The sequence below is a fragment of the Psammomys obesus genome, unplaced genomic scaffold, assembly GCF_907164565.1.
Source record: "Psammomys obesus unplaced genomic scaffold, mPsaObe1.curated_primary_1811, whole genome shotgun sequence".
Lineage (NCBI taxonomy): Eukaryota > Metazoa > Chordata > Mammalia > Rodentia > Muridae > Psammomys > Psammomys obesus.
Window position 1 is genome coordinate 3,814,269 of NW_026596162.1, and position 16,397 is coordinate 3,830,665.

At 41.6% G+C, this 16,397-nt stretch overlaps 1 protein-coding gene across 1 annotated transcript in view; it reads right to left on the bottom strand.

Moving 5' to 3' along the window:
- Positions 1–16,397, bottom strand: part of Cage1 (cancer antigen 1) — a 34,114-nt gene that overhangs the window by 17,425 nt on the left and 292 nt on the right. Inside the window, 5 exon segments of the mRNA XM_055595067.1 lie at positions 2,840–3,892; positions 5,768–6,288; positions 8,179–8,266; positions 11,775–11,899; positions 11,902–12,030. Coding sequence (XP_055451042.1) covers positions 2,840–3,892; positions 5,768–6,288; positions 8,179–8,266; positions 11,775–11,899; positions 11,902–12,030 — 1,916 coding nt within the window.

The window sequence follows — 16,397 nt, forward strand, 5'->3', positions numbered from 1 at the left end:
TGAGGTCATAAGCGTGTGCATTACACCCAGCAACAGTAATGCCTTTTCTTCCACGCTGTTAGCTCAGTTACAGACATATATAGTATTACTACGTGAGTTCCAGAGTCTGAGCCACTTTTCAAAGTGATTGTTCCTTTTAAAAATACTTTTCATCTGTTGAATACATAAAAATATCCTTATTATTTATTACATTTCATTTCGTGTGTGCAGTACATGTGGAGGTCACAGACGACTTCTGGAGGTCAGATCTGTGCTTCCACCATGTGGATTCCAGGGACTTACCTCAGCTTCTCAATCTCCAAGGCAAGTGCTTTTACCCAGGAAGCCCTCTTGCCAGTTCCCAAACAACCTTATTCCTTAAGTGGCTTGTGTCTTACTATAAAAGGTGCCACCAGGCAAGGCATGGCGGCTTACACCTGTAATCCAAGCATGGATTCATCTAAAACAGGAAGATTACCACAAGCCCGAAGCCAGACTAGGTCATATCATAAAACCCTGTCTCCCCCAAAACAAAACAAACCAACAACAAAAAACAAACAAAAGGATGGGAGAGAGGAAGGGAGTAAGTTATGTTGGGAAGAAGGGAGGGAGAAGGAAGGGGTATCGGATACAGATCTAAAGCCCAGGGTCATCATAACCAGTAATTGTCATCATAACCACTTGTTTTCCACTGTGAACAGTAAATACTTCCTGGGGTCCTCATCACAGCAGCGCTGATGCTCTGCTTCAGAATTACTCTATTGGAAGCACCAAAGAAGACACAGAGATGGAAGGCAGAAGAAGAAATAGCTACACCACACCAGTCACCAATCTTAATATTACTATAATATGCTCTCCGACCATATTTTGAGAGAACAGACCTAGAATAGCAAAAATTTGGAGATGTTAAAGAAATCCTTTGGTCAAGATTAGACCAAGAACTTTACTTCTTCTTCCCCTCCCTCCTAATCCTCCAGATGGGGTTTCTTTGTGTATCCCAGGCTGTCCTGGAACTCGCTCTATAGACCAGGCTGGCCTGGAACTCACAGAGTTCCATCTGCCTCTGCCTCCCAAGTGCTGGGATTAAAGGTGTGTGCTACCACTGCCAAGCGAGAATTTGACTTCTTAACAAGAAAACTAAGAGAAAAAAAAAAATCTACATCGTTTTTAACCTCTATAGTCAAACCATCTGGAAAGATACCGTGGTTGGGAGGACTAAGACTTCTGCTAAAGTCAGCTGCTTTGAAAAGGAGGCCCCTGGAATAGCACCATTTTATTCCTCTTGGGGTATCACTGCAACTGCGTGCTCAGCCAGTCTGCGTGTCATCAGCTCCTTCAGGCCATGTTGCACTTGTCTGAGTTTGAGGATCACTAATCTAGGTAATCTTTAGACAGCTTTTTTAGTGTTTTGATTTTGATTTTTTTAAACTAAGAAAACAACAGTATTTTCCAAAAAAAAAAAAAAGAAAAATCCCAAAACTAGATTTACTTTCAAATAACACTGCTAATGATTATGAAAATGATTCCGCTCTTGCTTCTTTTGCTTCTTTTACTCTCTCTTTCTCCGTGCCCCCTCCCCTTTTCTCTCTCTCTCTCTCTCTCCCCATCATGTCCTGTTCCCCCTTCCCTCCATACCCACCTAATAAACCTCTTGCATAGAAAAAAAAAAAAAAGAAAAAGAAAATGATTCCATGATACCTTCAAGGCAACATTGAAAAAACACACAAACACACACACACACAGCTGGGCAGTGGCACATGCCTGTCATGTCCTACTTGGAAAGCAGAGACAGGAAAACCACCAGAAATCGGAGGCCAGCCAGGTCTACATAGCAAGCCCAACCAACCAACCAAATAATAATCTCTAAAGAAAAATAGACTTGCCCAGTTGTCCAGCTCAAACTGGCTTGCTTGCTTCAGCAAGTTGTCCACGCGCATGCACCCCCATAGCTGCCACCAGATCAGCTTTTTTTCTGAACAAGATCTTACTTTCCCTGGGCAGCACAGTGGCTTATAACCCGTGAATCTAACACTCAGGGTTCTCAGGCATTAGCATCTTGAGTTCAAGGCCAGCCTTAACCACATAGTTTCAGGTCAGCCTGGGCTGCATGGCAAGATCCTGTCACAAACAAATAAGCCAACCAAGATAGATTTGATTCAACTTAGTTAAGATTCATATACTTGAAGGAAGAAATATAATAGATGTGCCCTGACTTGTGAAAATTATCCCTTCTTGGGTGTGCTTTCAGGTACTTTGCTAAAACAAACAAAAAAGCTTTAGAATGACAAAAAAATGTAGTTTCTCCAAATGTGTTGATTAAAGGTTCTAATGCTGTTTTCAATACTTTACAATTTTACAAATAATACATGCTATGGCATAGATTTTACTTTGCAAGTAAAAGAGCTCTTTTATTTGTTTATTGCTAAATCAGATTTGGAACCACACTTCAAAAATTCTCTGGCAGCCAGCTAAAACAAATCAGACATGACCCACAATCCTCTTCCAAACCAAACCAAACCAACCAACCAAACACACCTCCCCAGAAAAGAAAGAAAGAAATCCTCTTTCAAAAGACTCTTTTAGACATTGGTCATGGTACCAAGAAAATTCCCAGGTCAATTATCATCTCTACCCAAATCATCACAAGAAGCCAAGAATTATTGTTCTTTAAGGTTAAGTGGCCAGCAACAGTAGAAACTTCTCTAACTCTGTGATACATTCCCTTTCTGTTTCTCTCTTTTAAGAATAATTCTTTCAACAAACAAACACTACATGTGATTATTATCAAGCCTAAATGTCCATCACTAGACTGCTTGAAAGTTCGGGGAGTGTGTTAGACACTCAGCATCCGCATCAGTACCTGGGTGACATCTGGCTCCATCACTTCCTCCAGCTGCTCCTTTGACTGAATTATCTCAAAGTTAGGGGCGCAAGTTTGCGGCTCCCCCCTTGCAACCAGCTGCCGGAGTTCTGCATTCTCCTGCTGCAGCTCATTGACCTGCTGCTGGAGCTTTGTAGTTTTAGCCCTCTCACTCTCACAGGTCAACAGCAAGCTTTTCACTTGAGTGACCAGCTTCTCAACTCTTGACTTCAATTTCCGCCTTTCTTTCAGGTTTTCCCTTTCCCGCCTCTGAGATTCCTCCTGAAAAGACAGGAACTCTTGTTCCCGGATCTCCTTCTCCCTCTTCAGCAAGTCCAGAGCAGAACTGGTGGCCTTCTCCAGCTCTCCCTTGTGTCGCTGCAGCCTCTGGAGCTCTTCATCTTTCCTGCTTAAGGTCTTCTCTATCTCCAGGCACTGGCTGACCGATCTGTTTTTCTGCTGTATCTCGGTGATGTACCTTTCCTGTAAACGGACGTAATGGACCTTGATCTTTTTAACCTGGAGCTGGAGGGTCTCCTTGTCTTTCTTGGATTCCTGAAGGTGCTTTTTGGTGCTAGCCGAAACCTCTTGCAGATCCTGAAATTTCTTCTTGATATCATTCTTCTCCAGGATCACATTGTATTTGTCATCAATTAACTGCTCAATGTTCTCCTTTAGTTTATTTATGACGTCAACCAATACCTGCTGTTTGCTGACCTTTGTCTGTAGTTCTTTAACCCTGTTTTCTAAGTTCGAGTTCCTACCGTGGAGGTCTTGGATCTGCATTTCCTGTTTTTTATTAGTCTGTTTTAACTTCTGCAAGGCTTCGTTTAAAGCCATGTCCTCTTCCAGAGGCTCTGAGCTTCCCAAGCCTAGCTCCTCAGCAGGCATCATGTAGTGGTCCTGAGATCTGCTCTTGAAGATGCCGGGTGGAGACCAAGGGGAGAGCATGGCCAGGCTGTCTACACCATCTTCTGTGACTTCCTCATGGTTGCTAACAGACATCTCAGAAATCTCCCCAGAATTCAATATTTCTTTTGAAGACACTTCAGGCTGTAAATTACAATAAATAAAATAAATGTGAAAGAATAGACTTCTGAGTATAACTCCCAAACAGCATGGCAGAACACAAGCAGTAGGCATAAGCTAGACATGTGTATCATATTTACTTAAACAAAAAAAATTATAATTGGATTCTCATCATCTTCTGGGATATAAACTTTCTGGCCACATTATAAAGTGCTTTCTTTGATTTCAAAAATCAATTAAACAAATGTAATAATGACCCTATGGACTATAAGGTCTTTTGAATAAAGATCTCTAATAACATCCTGTTCAGACCATTACTTCACCCATGCTGATTCTTATGAACCTTAGAATGGCAGACGTACTTCATGATTGACTTACGCCCACAATTCATGTTTGGTGGGAGTCTGTATGCAACAGAAGACTGCAGAATTATGGTATATTATGGTATATTATGGTATATTATGGTATATTATGGTATATTATGGTATATTATGAAAGGAATATGACATTAAATCTCTTGTAAAAAATATCTGTAGGGGTAGTACTCTTATCAATTTAGAGATGCTGAGCCCCTTCATTTTTATTGGCTTTCCACTGCCCTGGGATAAAGTCAGTCATCTAAGCAAGGTTCCCGAGGTCCCACTAACTGCTCTTGACAGCTCACCTGCCACCCTGTCATCAACGTCTGCCACGCCCCCTGCTCCCTGTGGCACGTGTTTCCTGGACACTGGGCTTCCTTGATGTCCTGGTAGGTATCACAGACCACACAGGTGCAGAGAGTCCGCAGACACTACTTGTCAGTGGGATGTTTACCACTCCACAGTTGCTCGGTGGACCTCTCTCTACAAAAACTGCTTCAAGGAAACCGCCCCAGACTCCCTGCCTGGAGAAGTACCTTCAAGCAGAGGCAACCTTCCCACTCTGTGTAGTTCTAAGATTCAAGTGTACATGAATTTTTCGATTATTTGCTAATATCTACCTCCCTTAGTAGGATGTTATTTCCATAAAGACAAGAACCATGTGTTTTTCTTGCTTGTTTGTTTTTAATGTCATATAACCATTACATATCCTGTCCCAGTACACAATAGATTCTCAAAAGTACCTATTGACTACCGAGAAAATAAATATTAAATGCAATGGGAAAGGAATAAGCAATCCTAAGAAACCCAGATGAATCTTTGAAATGCTGGTTTCCAGAAATCAACATGATTAAGCTAATACTGCCATCTAAATTCCAAATAAATGGGGGGGGGGGACACCTCATAATCACAGAGACAAGTAATACCATTTCTTATGAAACTTGCATTGAAAAGGTGATTATTTACACTGCTGTGGATTAAGGTCTTCTTTGTGGTAGTTGTCTAGAGAATTCATAGACTTTATCTAGTTGATGTTAGGATACCAAACAGTGAAACCTAAGGCGTGTAAATATTTGCTTGTCTGAAGAAGTCCAATACAATAGAAACATCTTTGGCTTGTTTCATCATATAATTTAATAACTACCTCTGTACAATGCCTCTTTCTCAACTTTTCCCTCAAGTACAGCTCTTGAGTCCCAGCTGGTTTAGTGCACCTCAACAAAATAAAAAATATAAAGATAGGTTATACTTAAGGCACCATGTTGATATTGTGCCATAGAAATATTAAGGCGTTCAGGACAGTGTGTCATCGTCCTTAGAGGAAAAAATTGGTACAGCTAATCTCTAAGTATGGCCAGAATTTATTAGGAAACTTTGTATCTGGTTGGTTAAGCTGCCCATGGGAGCAAAGTCCCTTGCACTGATCTGAGAGGAGTTAATGCTATTGGAAAAGTCTCAGAATGCGTGTTTTCAGACAATTCAAACACCCCACATCCTTGAACACCCCACGGGCTTTAAGGACAGCAACAGTCAGTCTTACCTCCTCTGCTTTACAGTTAGCGCGCAGGTCAAGCAGGGCCAGGCAGTTCTCGTTAACAAACATGCTTTCACCACCTCGGAAGACATTTTCTTTACTCTGAAGTCTCTGGGGGTGATGAACGTTGACGGAGAGGTCTACCATGGTGCTTCTCACCAGTGACTTTTCCATGAATGGCTGAGCCTCTTCTCTGTAGTAGTTAGGAGCCATCCCTCTAGGAGACATCCTGACATGCTCGTGGACAAGCTGGTCTTTATTTTCAGAAATGCTAGTTTCTGCTGGACTGTCCTCCTGAAGCAGATCTGGCTTTTCACAGATATCTGCGGTATCGTTGTACGCCTGGCTTTGCAACTGTAGCTTCTCGGAGTAAGAAAAGGCCTCCTTCAGGTCTTGGAATGTCACTTCATCATTAAACGCTTCTATCCAATGAAATTTGCAGATGGGTTCAAATTGTCTCAAGGAAGTAACCCCAGTGTTAGCTGGTTGATTCTGCATGCTCTCTGTGTAATTACCAAGGTTGATATCTTATGAGAAAAAGAAAGAGGATGAGTTACCAGAAACTTATGGGATAGCTGTTACAGTTATATTTAAAATATAAATGTTGATATCTTTTAATAATTACATGTTATTTCAAACAAAACAACTTTTTCTTTTTTAGCATCTCACTAACTCAAGACAGCCTTAAACTCCAAGTGCTAGGATTACAGGTGTGTGCCATGCTTGACTTAGGTCTGATGCCTAGCACCCATGTGACCGTGCACAGATGTCTAGTCCCAGCCCCAGGAGATCTGACACTCTCCTCTGGCCTCAGAGGGCACTACGTCACCTGCTGTACAGAGATACACGCAGACAAAAACACACAAAACAGTAACATCTATTTTTCTTTGAAAAAAGATTTAAAAAAGCATAGGAAAACATAATTACAAGTACAGAAAGGTGTCTAATTTTTAAAAGTTTACAGTGCCAAGGGCAGAAGCAGATAGATTCCCAGAGCTCATTGGCCAGCTGGTCTAGCCAGTCAGTTAATTAGTTTAGTGCAAAACTCTGTCTAAACCAGTTAAGGGGCAGAGCAATAGAGGAAGATACCCAAAGTCAACCTCTGCTATATAAGGTGTGTGTGTGTGCGCGCGCACACACACACACACACACACACACACACACACACACACAGAGACAGACAGACAGACAGACAGAGAGATCTGCCTGCCTCTTCATTCTGAGTACTGGATTGAAGGAATTCGCCACCACGCCTGGCCTTGGCAGGGGGGTTTATCACAGCAGCAGAAAGAGACTGGAACAGGGGGTGTACACCTGCAATCCTTACTTCCGAGGTGGAAACAGGAGGAGGAGGAGGTGTTCAAGGACAGCCCTGCCTACATAGCAAGTTCTAGGCTGGACTGAATTACCTGCGACTCGGTCTCAAGGCTGACAGATGGCTCAGCAGGCACAGGCGCCTAGCACCCAGCCTGACAAGCTGAGGTCAGTGTCTGTGGCCTTCGTGGTGGAAGGAGAGAACCCCCACTTGCCTGCTGCCATGGCACACACGTGTGTATCCGCACTCATATGTACACAGACATTCAAAAACGCATAATTAAAAGACGCGAATAAAATAAAAGTGCCTGGTGACGCACACATCTGTAATCCCAGCACTTGGGAGTTAGTGTTAAGAGGAGAGGAGTTAAAGGCCAGCCTGGGCTACATGTGACCATCTATTAAAGAAACAAAAGGAGAATTCCTTTTTTTTTTTTTTTTTTAATTTTTTATTTTTGTTCTTTCAAGAAAGAGTTTCTTTGTGAGGGCTTGGCTGTCCTGGAACTCACTCTGTAAGCCAGGCTGGCCTCAAACTCACAGACTCCCCTGCCTCTGCCTCCCAAGTGCTGGGATTAAAGCCATGTGCTACCACCTTCTGGGGGCCATTTTCATTCAAACCACCACATGTAGTGTTCTAGTGTTTGAGATGACTTGAGTCATCTTGCGGATTAAAGATACACAGCCTAGGGCTGGAGAGATGGCTCAGAGGTTAAGAGTACCGGCTGTTCTTCCCAAGGTCCTGAGTTCAATTCCCAGCAACCACATGGTGGCTCATTACCATCTAACAGTGAGATCTGGTGCCCTCTTCTGGTGTGTAGGCAAAGATGCAGGCAGAATACTGTATAAATAAGATAATTAAAAAGAGTGAGCTGAATAAGCTTGCTCTTTCAAAAAAGAAAGATACACAACCTAGACCAAATCAGATCCTTAATGGAAATAAAAAGCACTCTTACTTGAGAAAAAGAAAATCCCACCTATTTCATAGGATTGCCTGTCGGTTTACTGTAAAGACATGTATAAAGCACTTATCTCAGCACCTGGGAATTATTGTTGTTATTATAAGACACACAGTTTTCTGTCTACTGCAGCAAAGGGATACTTACCACCTAACAAACTGTCCTGTGTGCTATAAATATCTTCAGAGAGAGTGTGTATAGTTTCATTTTCCCTTTTAACGTCCTCTATTTCATTCTGTATAATAATTTAAAAAGCATTATTAACACTGCAAGAAAACCTCAGCTTCTTCTAACGGAGTATACAGTTTGCTAGTTTTTTAAGGAGAGTTTCATTGTTGTTGTTTCACAGTACATTTTCCCACTTCCTGTAAGTCACTCTTAGGAGAGTCACATTAAATGACAGGTAGCCTGTTATGTAGTATTTCTTTTTTCTTTTTTACTTTACATTTTTTTAAGAGTATAATGTAACTTTCTCCCTTCCCTATCTTCTAAAACATTTCCATATATACTTTTTTATCTCTTTCAAATTCATGGCTTCTTTTTTAATTAATTGTTATTGCATGTATATATTTATATACATACACATTCCTAGATACTCTTAAATAACATCCATTTAGGATGTGTGCTTACACACTTGTATGTATGTTTTCAGAATTGACTATTTGGTAGTGGACAATGGATTGGTGTGCTCTCTCTGAGGGACAGTAAGACAGTATTTTTTTAAAAGTGAGATTATAATATCTCTGATCACAGAGATATATAAGAATGTTCATATCTCTTGCTGCTAATTGGAAGGGGGGGGCTAGAAAATTGGTTTCACTAAATATGACTTTCCTGAAACTTATCATGTTGACCCTAGCCTTTATGTCATGGTCATAGTCCTACCTCGTGCTCTCAAGTGTGGGATTATACATGTGAACAATCATGCCCAGCCTGGGTAATTATTTTTTATCTATTACTATAATTTGGAGAAGCATATAGATACAATGGGGAGTGTGGAGGTCAGAGGACAACTCTGGGAAGATGATTCCCTCTTCCACTTTGTTTTTGAGCAAGGGCCTCTCTTGCTATTTCTATCTGGTTATGTACTCTGGGTTACCCAGTCTGTGAGTTTCTGGGCATCTCGCCTGTCTCCCGCCTCCCTTCTCGCAGTGGGAGTACTGAGATTACATCTGAAAATCTGGCTTTTTCCCTGGGCCTTGGGAAACTGGCCTCAGCTTCCCAGGCTCTAGTAGCCGCACCTTTACCTGCTGAGCCTCCTTGACAGCCTCAGCTCAGGTAATTCTTTAACGTTTATTAAATCTTGTCGAAACAGAACTAGAGTAGGAATTTGCTTCATATTATTGTTATTTTTGTTTTGTTTTGTTTACACTGAAGATAAGAATTCTAGTAATAAGGTAATACCAGATTCCACTAAAGAATTTATAAACACTCATAGCCTTGTTCTCCAGTATTCTTAATGTTATATAAGATAAAAGGGAATATTGAATTAGTATTAGAGATAAGATAGCAAAGTGACTAAGTTTTTTTGAGGAAAAAAAAACACTTGGTTTTATCAAAAATAGTATATCTAGTATAGGGATCTAAATGATGCCTTACTACGTAGAAGCAGGCAACCAGCAACGGAGTGAAAAATCTCTCAAAAAGCCAAATGATATATGGAGTCTTAAAGAAAGTTTCTTACTGCTATCAACCTCTATCCAATAATGCTGTTTCAGAGTTGCCCTTGTACAATAAACCCTGGGCTACAGTTTACAACAGCTTGTTCCCCAACCATTTCTCCTAGTCAGACTTTAAAGTACTAAGAACCAAACAGGACCACTGACGTGCCCTCGGGTTCTATCTCACACAGCCCCTTGGGATCCTGACTCTCACAGAATTTCCCTGATAATTCTGAGCTCTAGTTTCCTCCTGTATTTTTATTCCTTTTAAACTTTCTGTGTATGGGTGTTTTGCCTAGATGTATGTCTGTGTATCACATGAGCGTTGAGTGCCTGTGAAGGCCAGCAGGTGGTCCTGGATTTTCTGAAACTGGTGTTGCAAGCAGTGAGGAGCCACCATGTGGATGCTAGGAATTGACGCCAGGACCTGTAGAAGATCAACCAGCCCTCTTAACAGTGGAGGTATCTCTCCAGTCCCTTTCTTTGAGACGGAGCCCTCTTCTGGCCTCTGTGGGTATTGCATGCATGTGGTACATAGACAAACATTCAGGCATGAGAGCCACACACATAAAGTAAACAATTTTTTAAAATCCTGAAATTTTAAGAGATTATATAAACATTATATTAAAAAAGCCCCTAAGAAGTGAGCTTTCCAGTACACTGAAAAAAACAATCATTTTTTTCCCTTTTCTTTTCCTTTAAAAAAAAGTTGAAGGACTATGAAGATGGTTAGTAACTGGTTAAGAGCACATGCTGCTCTTCCAGAGGACCCAAGTTCAGTTCCTACTACCCACACTGGGCAGCGCACAGCGGCTTATAACTCCAGTTCCAGGGCATCTGCTGCCCTTTTCTGGCCTCCGTGGGGTAGCTATACTGGCAACAGACACATACACATAAACAATAAAATAAATCTTTAAAAGTGTTGAGACAGGGCTTTGCTATGTAGCCCAGATTGACCTTGGATTTAAGATCCTCCTGAGTCCACATGCTGGCTGTTAGGATTACAGCTATGTACCACCACTCCTGGCCAGTGTGACCACTTCTCCATCAGCAAGTCCATGTTTCCAGTCTATAAAACCACATCCATGGAATAATTTATCTACTGTCTTCCATAAAATAATTTAACTTTCCTCCACTCAAAAATGTTTCTAATGCAATTAGAAATTATGCATCATGTGGTAAAATGTTTTAATTTATGGATTAAAAGGATTAATTATCCATATTGATAGTTCTTTTTAATTTATAGATTCTTTCAATTCATAAATAATTTATGGATAATTCTTTTGAAGTTATATTTAGTCATTTTTGTGTGTATGAGTGTGGACATGTGTGTGCTGATGTGACAGTCACAGCTTGCAGGGAGTCAGTTCTCTTCTACTGGCTAGGCCTGGAGACTGAAGTCAGATCATCAGGCTTGGTGGCAAGTGCTTTTGCTTGCTGAGCCATCTCACTCTCCTATTATGGATAATTCCTAAAGTATCTTTTTGGAAGATTTTCTAGAGATAGCCTTTTAAATTGCAGTTTATCTGGGCTGCATGAATTTTTCATTATTTGTCCATTTAAAAAGAAACAAACCAATGTGGTGCAGCTTAACTCATTCCTACTATCTTCCTATACTCTTGCTAGCTGCTGCAAAACTCAGCATCTTTGAGGATCCTGAGACATCATGATCTCTTCTTTCACGAGAAAGGGCACTAGTACTTCTCATGAAGATGTAGGATGGAGGCTGTCAATGTCCCGCCTGATAGCTGCTCCTCCCCAGATAAACACAGTGGAGTAGGAGGCAGGTCCTTGTTTGGGCTCTCAGTCTGTGACTGACTTGCAGCCATGTTACCTAGCTGCATGCCTGGAACTTCATGAACAAAGAGGAACTGTTTTAGCACAGCATCTACAAAACTGTTCCACCTTTTGTACACTCAGGCCAAGAAAACCAACCAGTCCCTGCACGCCCCTTCCTTCTGTGTCCACTGAAGATCTTTTGCTATCCCTCATAAAAAAAAAAAAAAAAAGAAAAAGAAAAAAAAGTTCCTATGAGAGCAGCCGGGGTTATCTCCTTAGACTTAACTAATGCAGAGCGCGCACCTGAGGCAAAGCTGAAGTGATGGAGCTGGCTTCTAAACAGAAGGGCGAGTCTGAGCAGAAGGCATCCTGAGGACCATTGACATCTACTGCTTCCAACTCTGACATACTTTCTAAAATTTCATGGAAGTATCCACTTCAAAACATGCAGGATCTGAAGATGATGACAAAAACATTTCCTTTTTGTTTTGCGCTGCCAGGGACGATGACAGAAACTTTTGAGAGTCTTTAGTTCTAACTGCTGAGTGACGGAAGGCCTCTTTAAAACAAGCAAACAGAAGAGAAAGACACATTTTTTTAGAGTCAGCCTGTATGCGCAAAGACCTCCCTTACCCCTTTTCACAATATGAAAATCTGCAGAGGGGGCTGGAGAGATGGCCCCGTGGATAAGAACCCCACTCTTTCAGAGGACCGGCATTCAATTGCCGGCAGCCACACAGTAGTTCACAACTGTTTGGAACTCCAGTCCTGGAGGATCCCACACCTCTTCTGGTCTCCTTGGGCACTGTACACCCGTGGTACACAGACAGACACGCAGGCACACATGTAAAATAAGAATTTTTAAAAAGCAGTGAAGTTTATTTACTACCTTAGATTTTTTAGCTAGCATTTTTAAAATATAATTTTACTTTTATTTTATCTGCATTGGTGTTTTGCCTGCATGTATGTCTGTGGGTGTCAGATCTTGGAGTTATAGAGAGTTATGAGCTGTCATGTGGGTGCTGGGAATTGAACAGGGGTCCATCGAGAAGAGCAATCAGTGCTCTTAACCACTGAGCCATCTCTCCAGTCCCCACTTTAGATTTTTAAATGCCATTTTCTAACTTGGTATCACAGTAAATAGTGATTTGGCCAAAATCAAGCCAATGTGTGTAGCTTCTCTCCAATAATGTCCTACAAAACTTGAGCCCTACAAAGTAAAGAAGTCTGTTATTTCCAAAACACTATCAAAAACTTTTAGTTTTCACAAAGTACTGCATTTCTGTTTGATGTTATTTCAATATACTAAGTCAAATCTAATACTGAACAGTTTTTCCTACACTATACCTGTTGGCTTGAAATTCATTTTGGTTTGTTTATTTTGTTTTGTTTTTAAGAGAGGGTCTTGCTATGCAGCCTGGGCTGCCTTAAGTTTGTGGCAATCCTCCTGCCTCAGCTTTCTGACTACTGGGATTATGAGCTGCCACCATGACATTTAGCCTGTTTCTGCTCTTGTTTTGGTCCACTTTCACCACATTGGGCAAGAGTCTGAAAAACTGAGGCATCTTAGAAGTACTACATCATCACCTTCAGCTCTGGTCATCCAGTCACGCCCATTTTTCTTTTATAAGCATCTGTCCACAATCCATGCTTTCATTCTCTCTCCTGTCTTCACTGATCTGCATTCTTAAGCACATCCATCAGGAGACAGGATGAGTAGGTCCAATCACAAAGTCCAAATTCTTCTGTGTCTGTGGAGGTATACCCCCTCACCCACATTCACCCAATTCACACATTCACCTGTGTGGGCAGATCAGGCTCATTTGTCTACAAAAGCATGTTTTCCACCTTTCCAGCCATTTGCCTGAGCCTGCGCTTCTCCGAGAGTGTCCCCTAGTTCACCTTCTGTTGCTATGATAAAAAACCATAACCAAAAATAACTTGGAAGGGCTTATGGCTAATGCTTCTGATTTACAGCCCATCACCGAGGGATCTTCAGGTAGGCCAGGGAGGAACTCTGCTTATTGGCTTGCTCAGCTACTTTACTTATTTATAATTTATTTATTATTTACTTATACAGTATTCTGTTTGCATGTGTGCCAGAAGAGGGCACCAGATCTCATTATGGATGGTTGGGAGCCACCATGTGGTTGCTGGGAATTGAACTCAGGACCTTTGGAAGAACAGCCAGTGTTCTTAACCTCTGAGCTCTCTCTCCAGCCCTATTTATTGTTTTACAGCCTGGAGGTGACACATACCACAGTGGCTGCCCAGGCCCACCAGCCCAGCGATGGCACAGACCAGTGGACTGCACCCTCCAGCATCAGTAATGAATGCCCCACAGAAATGCCCACAGATCACTCTGAGGGAGGCAACTCCCCAGCTGAGGTTTCCTTCCCCCAGATGACTCAAGCTAACAAAAAGCAGTGCAACATCGTGTAGTTTAGTTTCTACGGTGTTACATTAGCCTTTGCATAGTTCTTTCACAACTCATTTTTTTTTTTTTTTTTTTTTTTACTGTTTAGTCTTATACTACTCCAAGGCTGTTACTAAATCTTCCATATACACATTATATTTGTCTGGCAAGGAGTCTATTTATAGTTTTCAGTACTTCTGACTGCAAACAGGCCGGTGCTATTCTAGGTCAGCCCTCTACTTTCTCTGGCCCCACCAGCTTTCCTATTTATTTTTAATTATGTGATGTATTTGTCTTTCTCTGAGGGTATATGCTTGTGATTCAAGGTGTCCTCGGAGATCCCCTAGATCTGGAGTCCTAGGTAGGGGTGATCCACCTGACCTGGGTGCTGGGAACCAAACTGTCGCATGTACTTTTCCAGCTGAACCCATCTCTCTAGCCCTTGGTTTTCATATAGTCTCTTTTTCTATCAAGTGGAGTAGATTAGACCAGGACTTTGTAAACTCTTTCCACTCACTCTGTAGAACTTACATGTATACAAAGTAGGCATACAAATGAAACACTGATAACAAATCATATAGAAATTTATTTTAAAACAATTCTTTGGTCTACGCATAATTTTACCACTTGTTAAATTAGCAAATTTACAAATCAGCTGTATTTGTCTATCTGATATGATACCATCCAGAGATATACTATGTTAACATTTATATGCAGAGAAATTACATCAGGAAATTATTGTCTGTTTTCTGCAATGAAACGATTATTTCTGTAAGACCAGAAAACTGCACGTACAGTAAAAATACTGCGGTCCACAACATGTAAATCTCAAATCTGAACAGAGGTATTTCCGGCAGTTTGTTGCTGTGGCTTGGTACTCAGCAACACAGTGCAAGTTGTGTGTGATGTTATCATGGGTGGACGCTGCCAGACAACTGTCAGATGCATTACACATTTTACCAGGAGTCAAGTTTTGGGTACGGATAATTATTATGACCGCCTTCCCCCTAACTACCCCATTTTAAGGCTTTGATTCTGAGTTAAGAAACTCTGGTCTAGCCAGGCGGGTGGCCTTTAATCCCAGCACTCAGGAGGCAAAGGCAGGCAGATTTCTGTGAATTCGAGGCCGGTCTGGTCTACAAATTGAGTCTAGGACAGCCAGAGTTCTAGTACAGGGCTCTACTACCACCCTGTCTTGAAAAAAACCAAAAAGAAAGAAAGAAAAGAGAAAAAGAAACAAACTCTGGCCTACTGCTAAATATTGACTGAAAAATACCTTGCATTTTAGTGACTCATTATCAGATTGTCTCAGTCTATAGTTAGTAACTATCTGCCTGGATGACTTTGTTTAATTACTGAAATACTGAAGTTTTCAAATTGATGCCATCATTTGGTAAAATATAAAAAAATTGGTAGGTCAAGGAGGCTGTGTAGGACCCATGAAAGACTTAACCTTATGTTCATCTTTCCCACCTTGCAACCTGTGGAATGATGACAGGGATGTGAAAATTCTTAAATCGTTTTTCCAAATGCAAAACAAAACAAAACAAAACAACCCCCCCCCCAACCCAACAACAACAAAAACCAAACAAAAACGTTCTTCTGTTCCATGGACTCGTGACCTGCAATTCCACTTTAAAAACTTTTGCGTTGAGTATATAACACGCCATGTGTGTACTGGATCCTTCTAAAGTGGAGTCACAGTCATGAGTGGTCCAGCTGGACGCAGGGAACTGAACTCCCATGTGCTTAACCAATGAGCCACCTGCTCCAACTGCTGTTTTTTAAGGTCTGTTCATTCCTCCCATGGTTCTGTATATGCTGCCATAGTACTTTAAAAAACAAAACAAACAAGACTTCGTTTCCACCCGTCACTTCAGTCTCAAGCAAACTTAAGTTTTTTTCAGTTTTGTTTTCTTTCTCTAAGGCAGGGTTTTTGCCTGTCCTGGAACTCGCTCTGTAGATGAGACTGGCCTCAAACTCACAAAGATTCCCCTGCCTCTGCCTTCCAAGTGTTGGGATTAAAAGGTGTGCTCCACCACCGCCCGCTTTACGTTAGATTTTAAAACATTTACTCAAATCTTCCGTTAGCCATACGATCTAAAGCCGTTGTTTTGTTTTGTTCGAAACAGGGTTTCTCTACGTAGCCCTAGCTGTCCCCGAACTCTGCAGAACAGGTTGGTTTCGAACTCACAAAGAATCGCCTGCCTGTGTCTCCCAAATGCTGGGATGAAAGGTGTTCGCCTCCACCACCGGCTTGAGCTAAAGCCGTTTAAAGGTAGGTAAGAAGGGCCTGCGAGATGGGTGAACAGGGAAAACGTTCAGGATTCTGTTCCGGAGTCCCGAGTTCGGTTTCGGAGCCCATGGTGGAAGGAGGGAAGACTTTCAAGGTACCCTCTGGACCTCACACGTGCGCTTGCGTACACACGCGCGCGGGAGCGATAATACATAACATTTAAACATTAAAAAAAAAAAAAAAAAAGGCAGCGAGAGATGTCACGGAAGTTCCT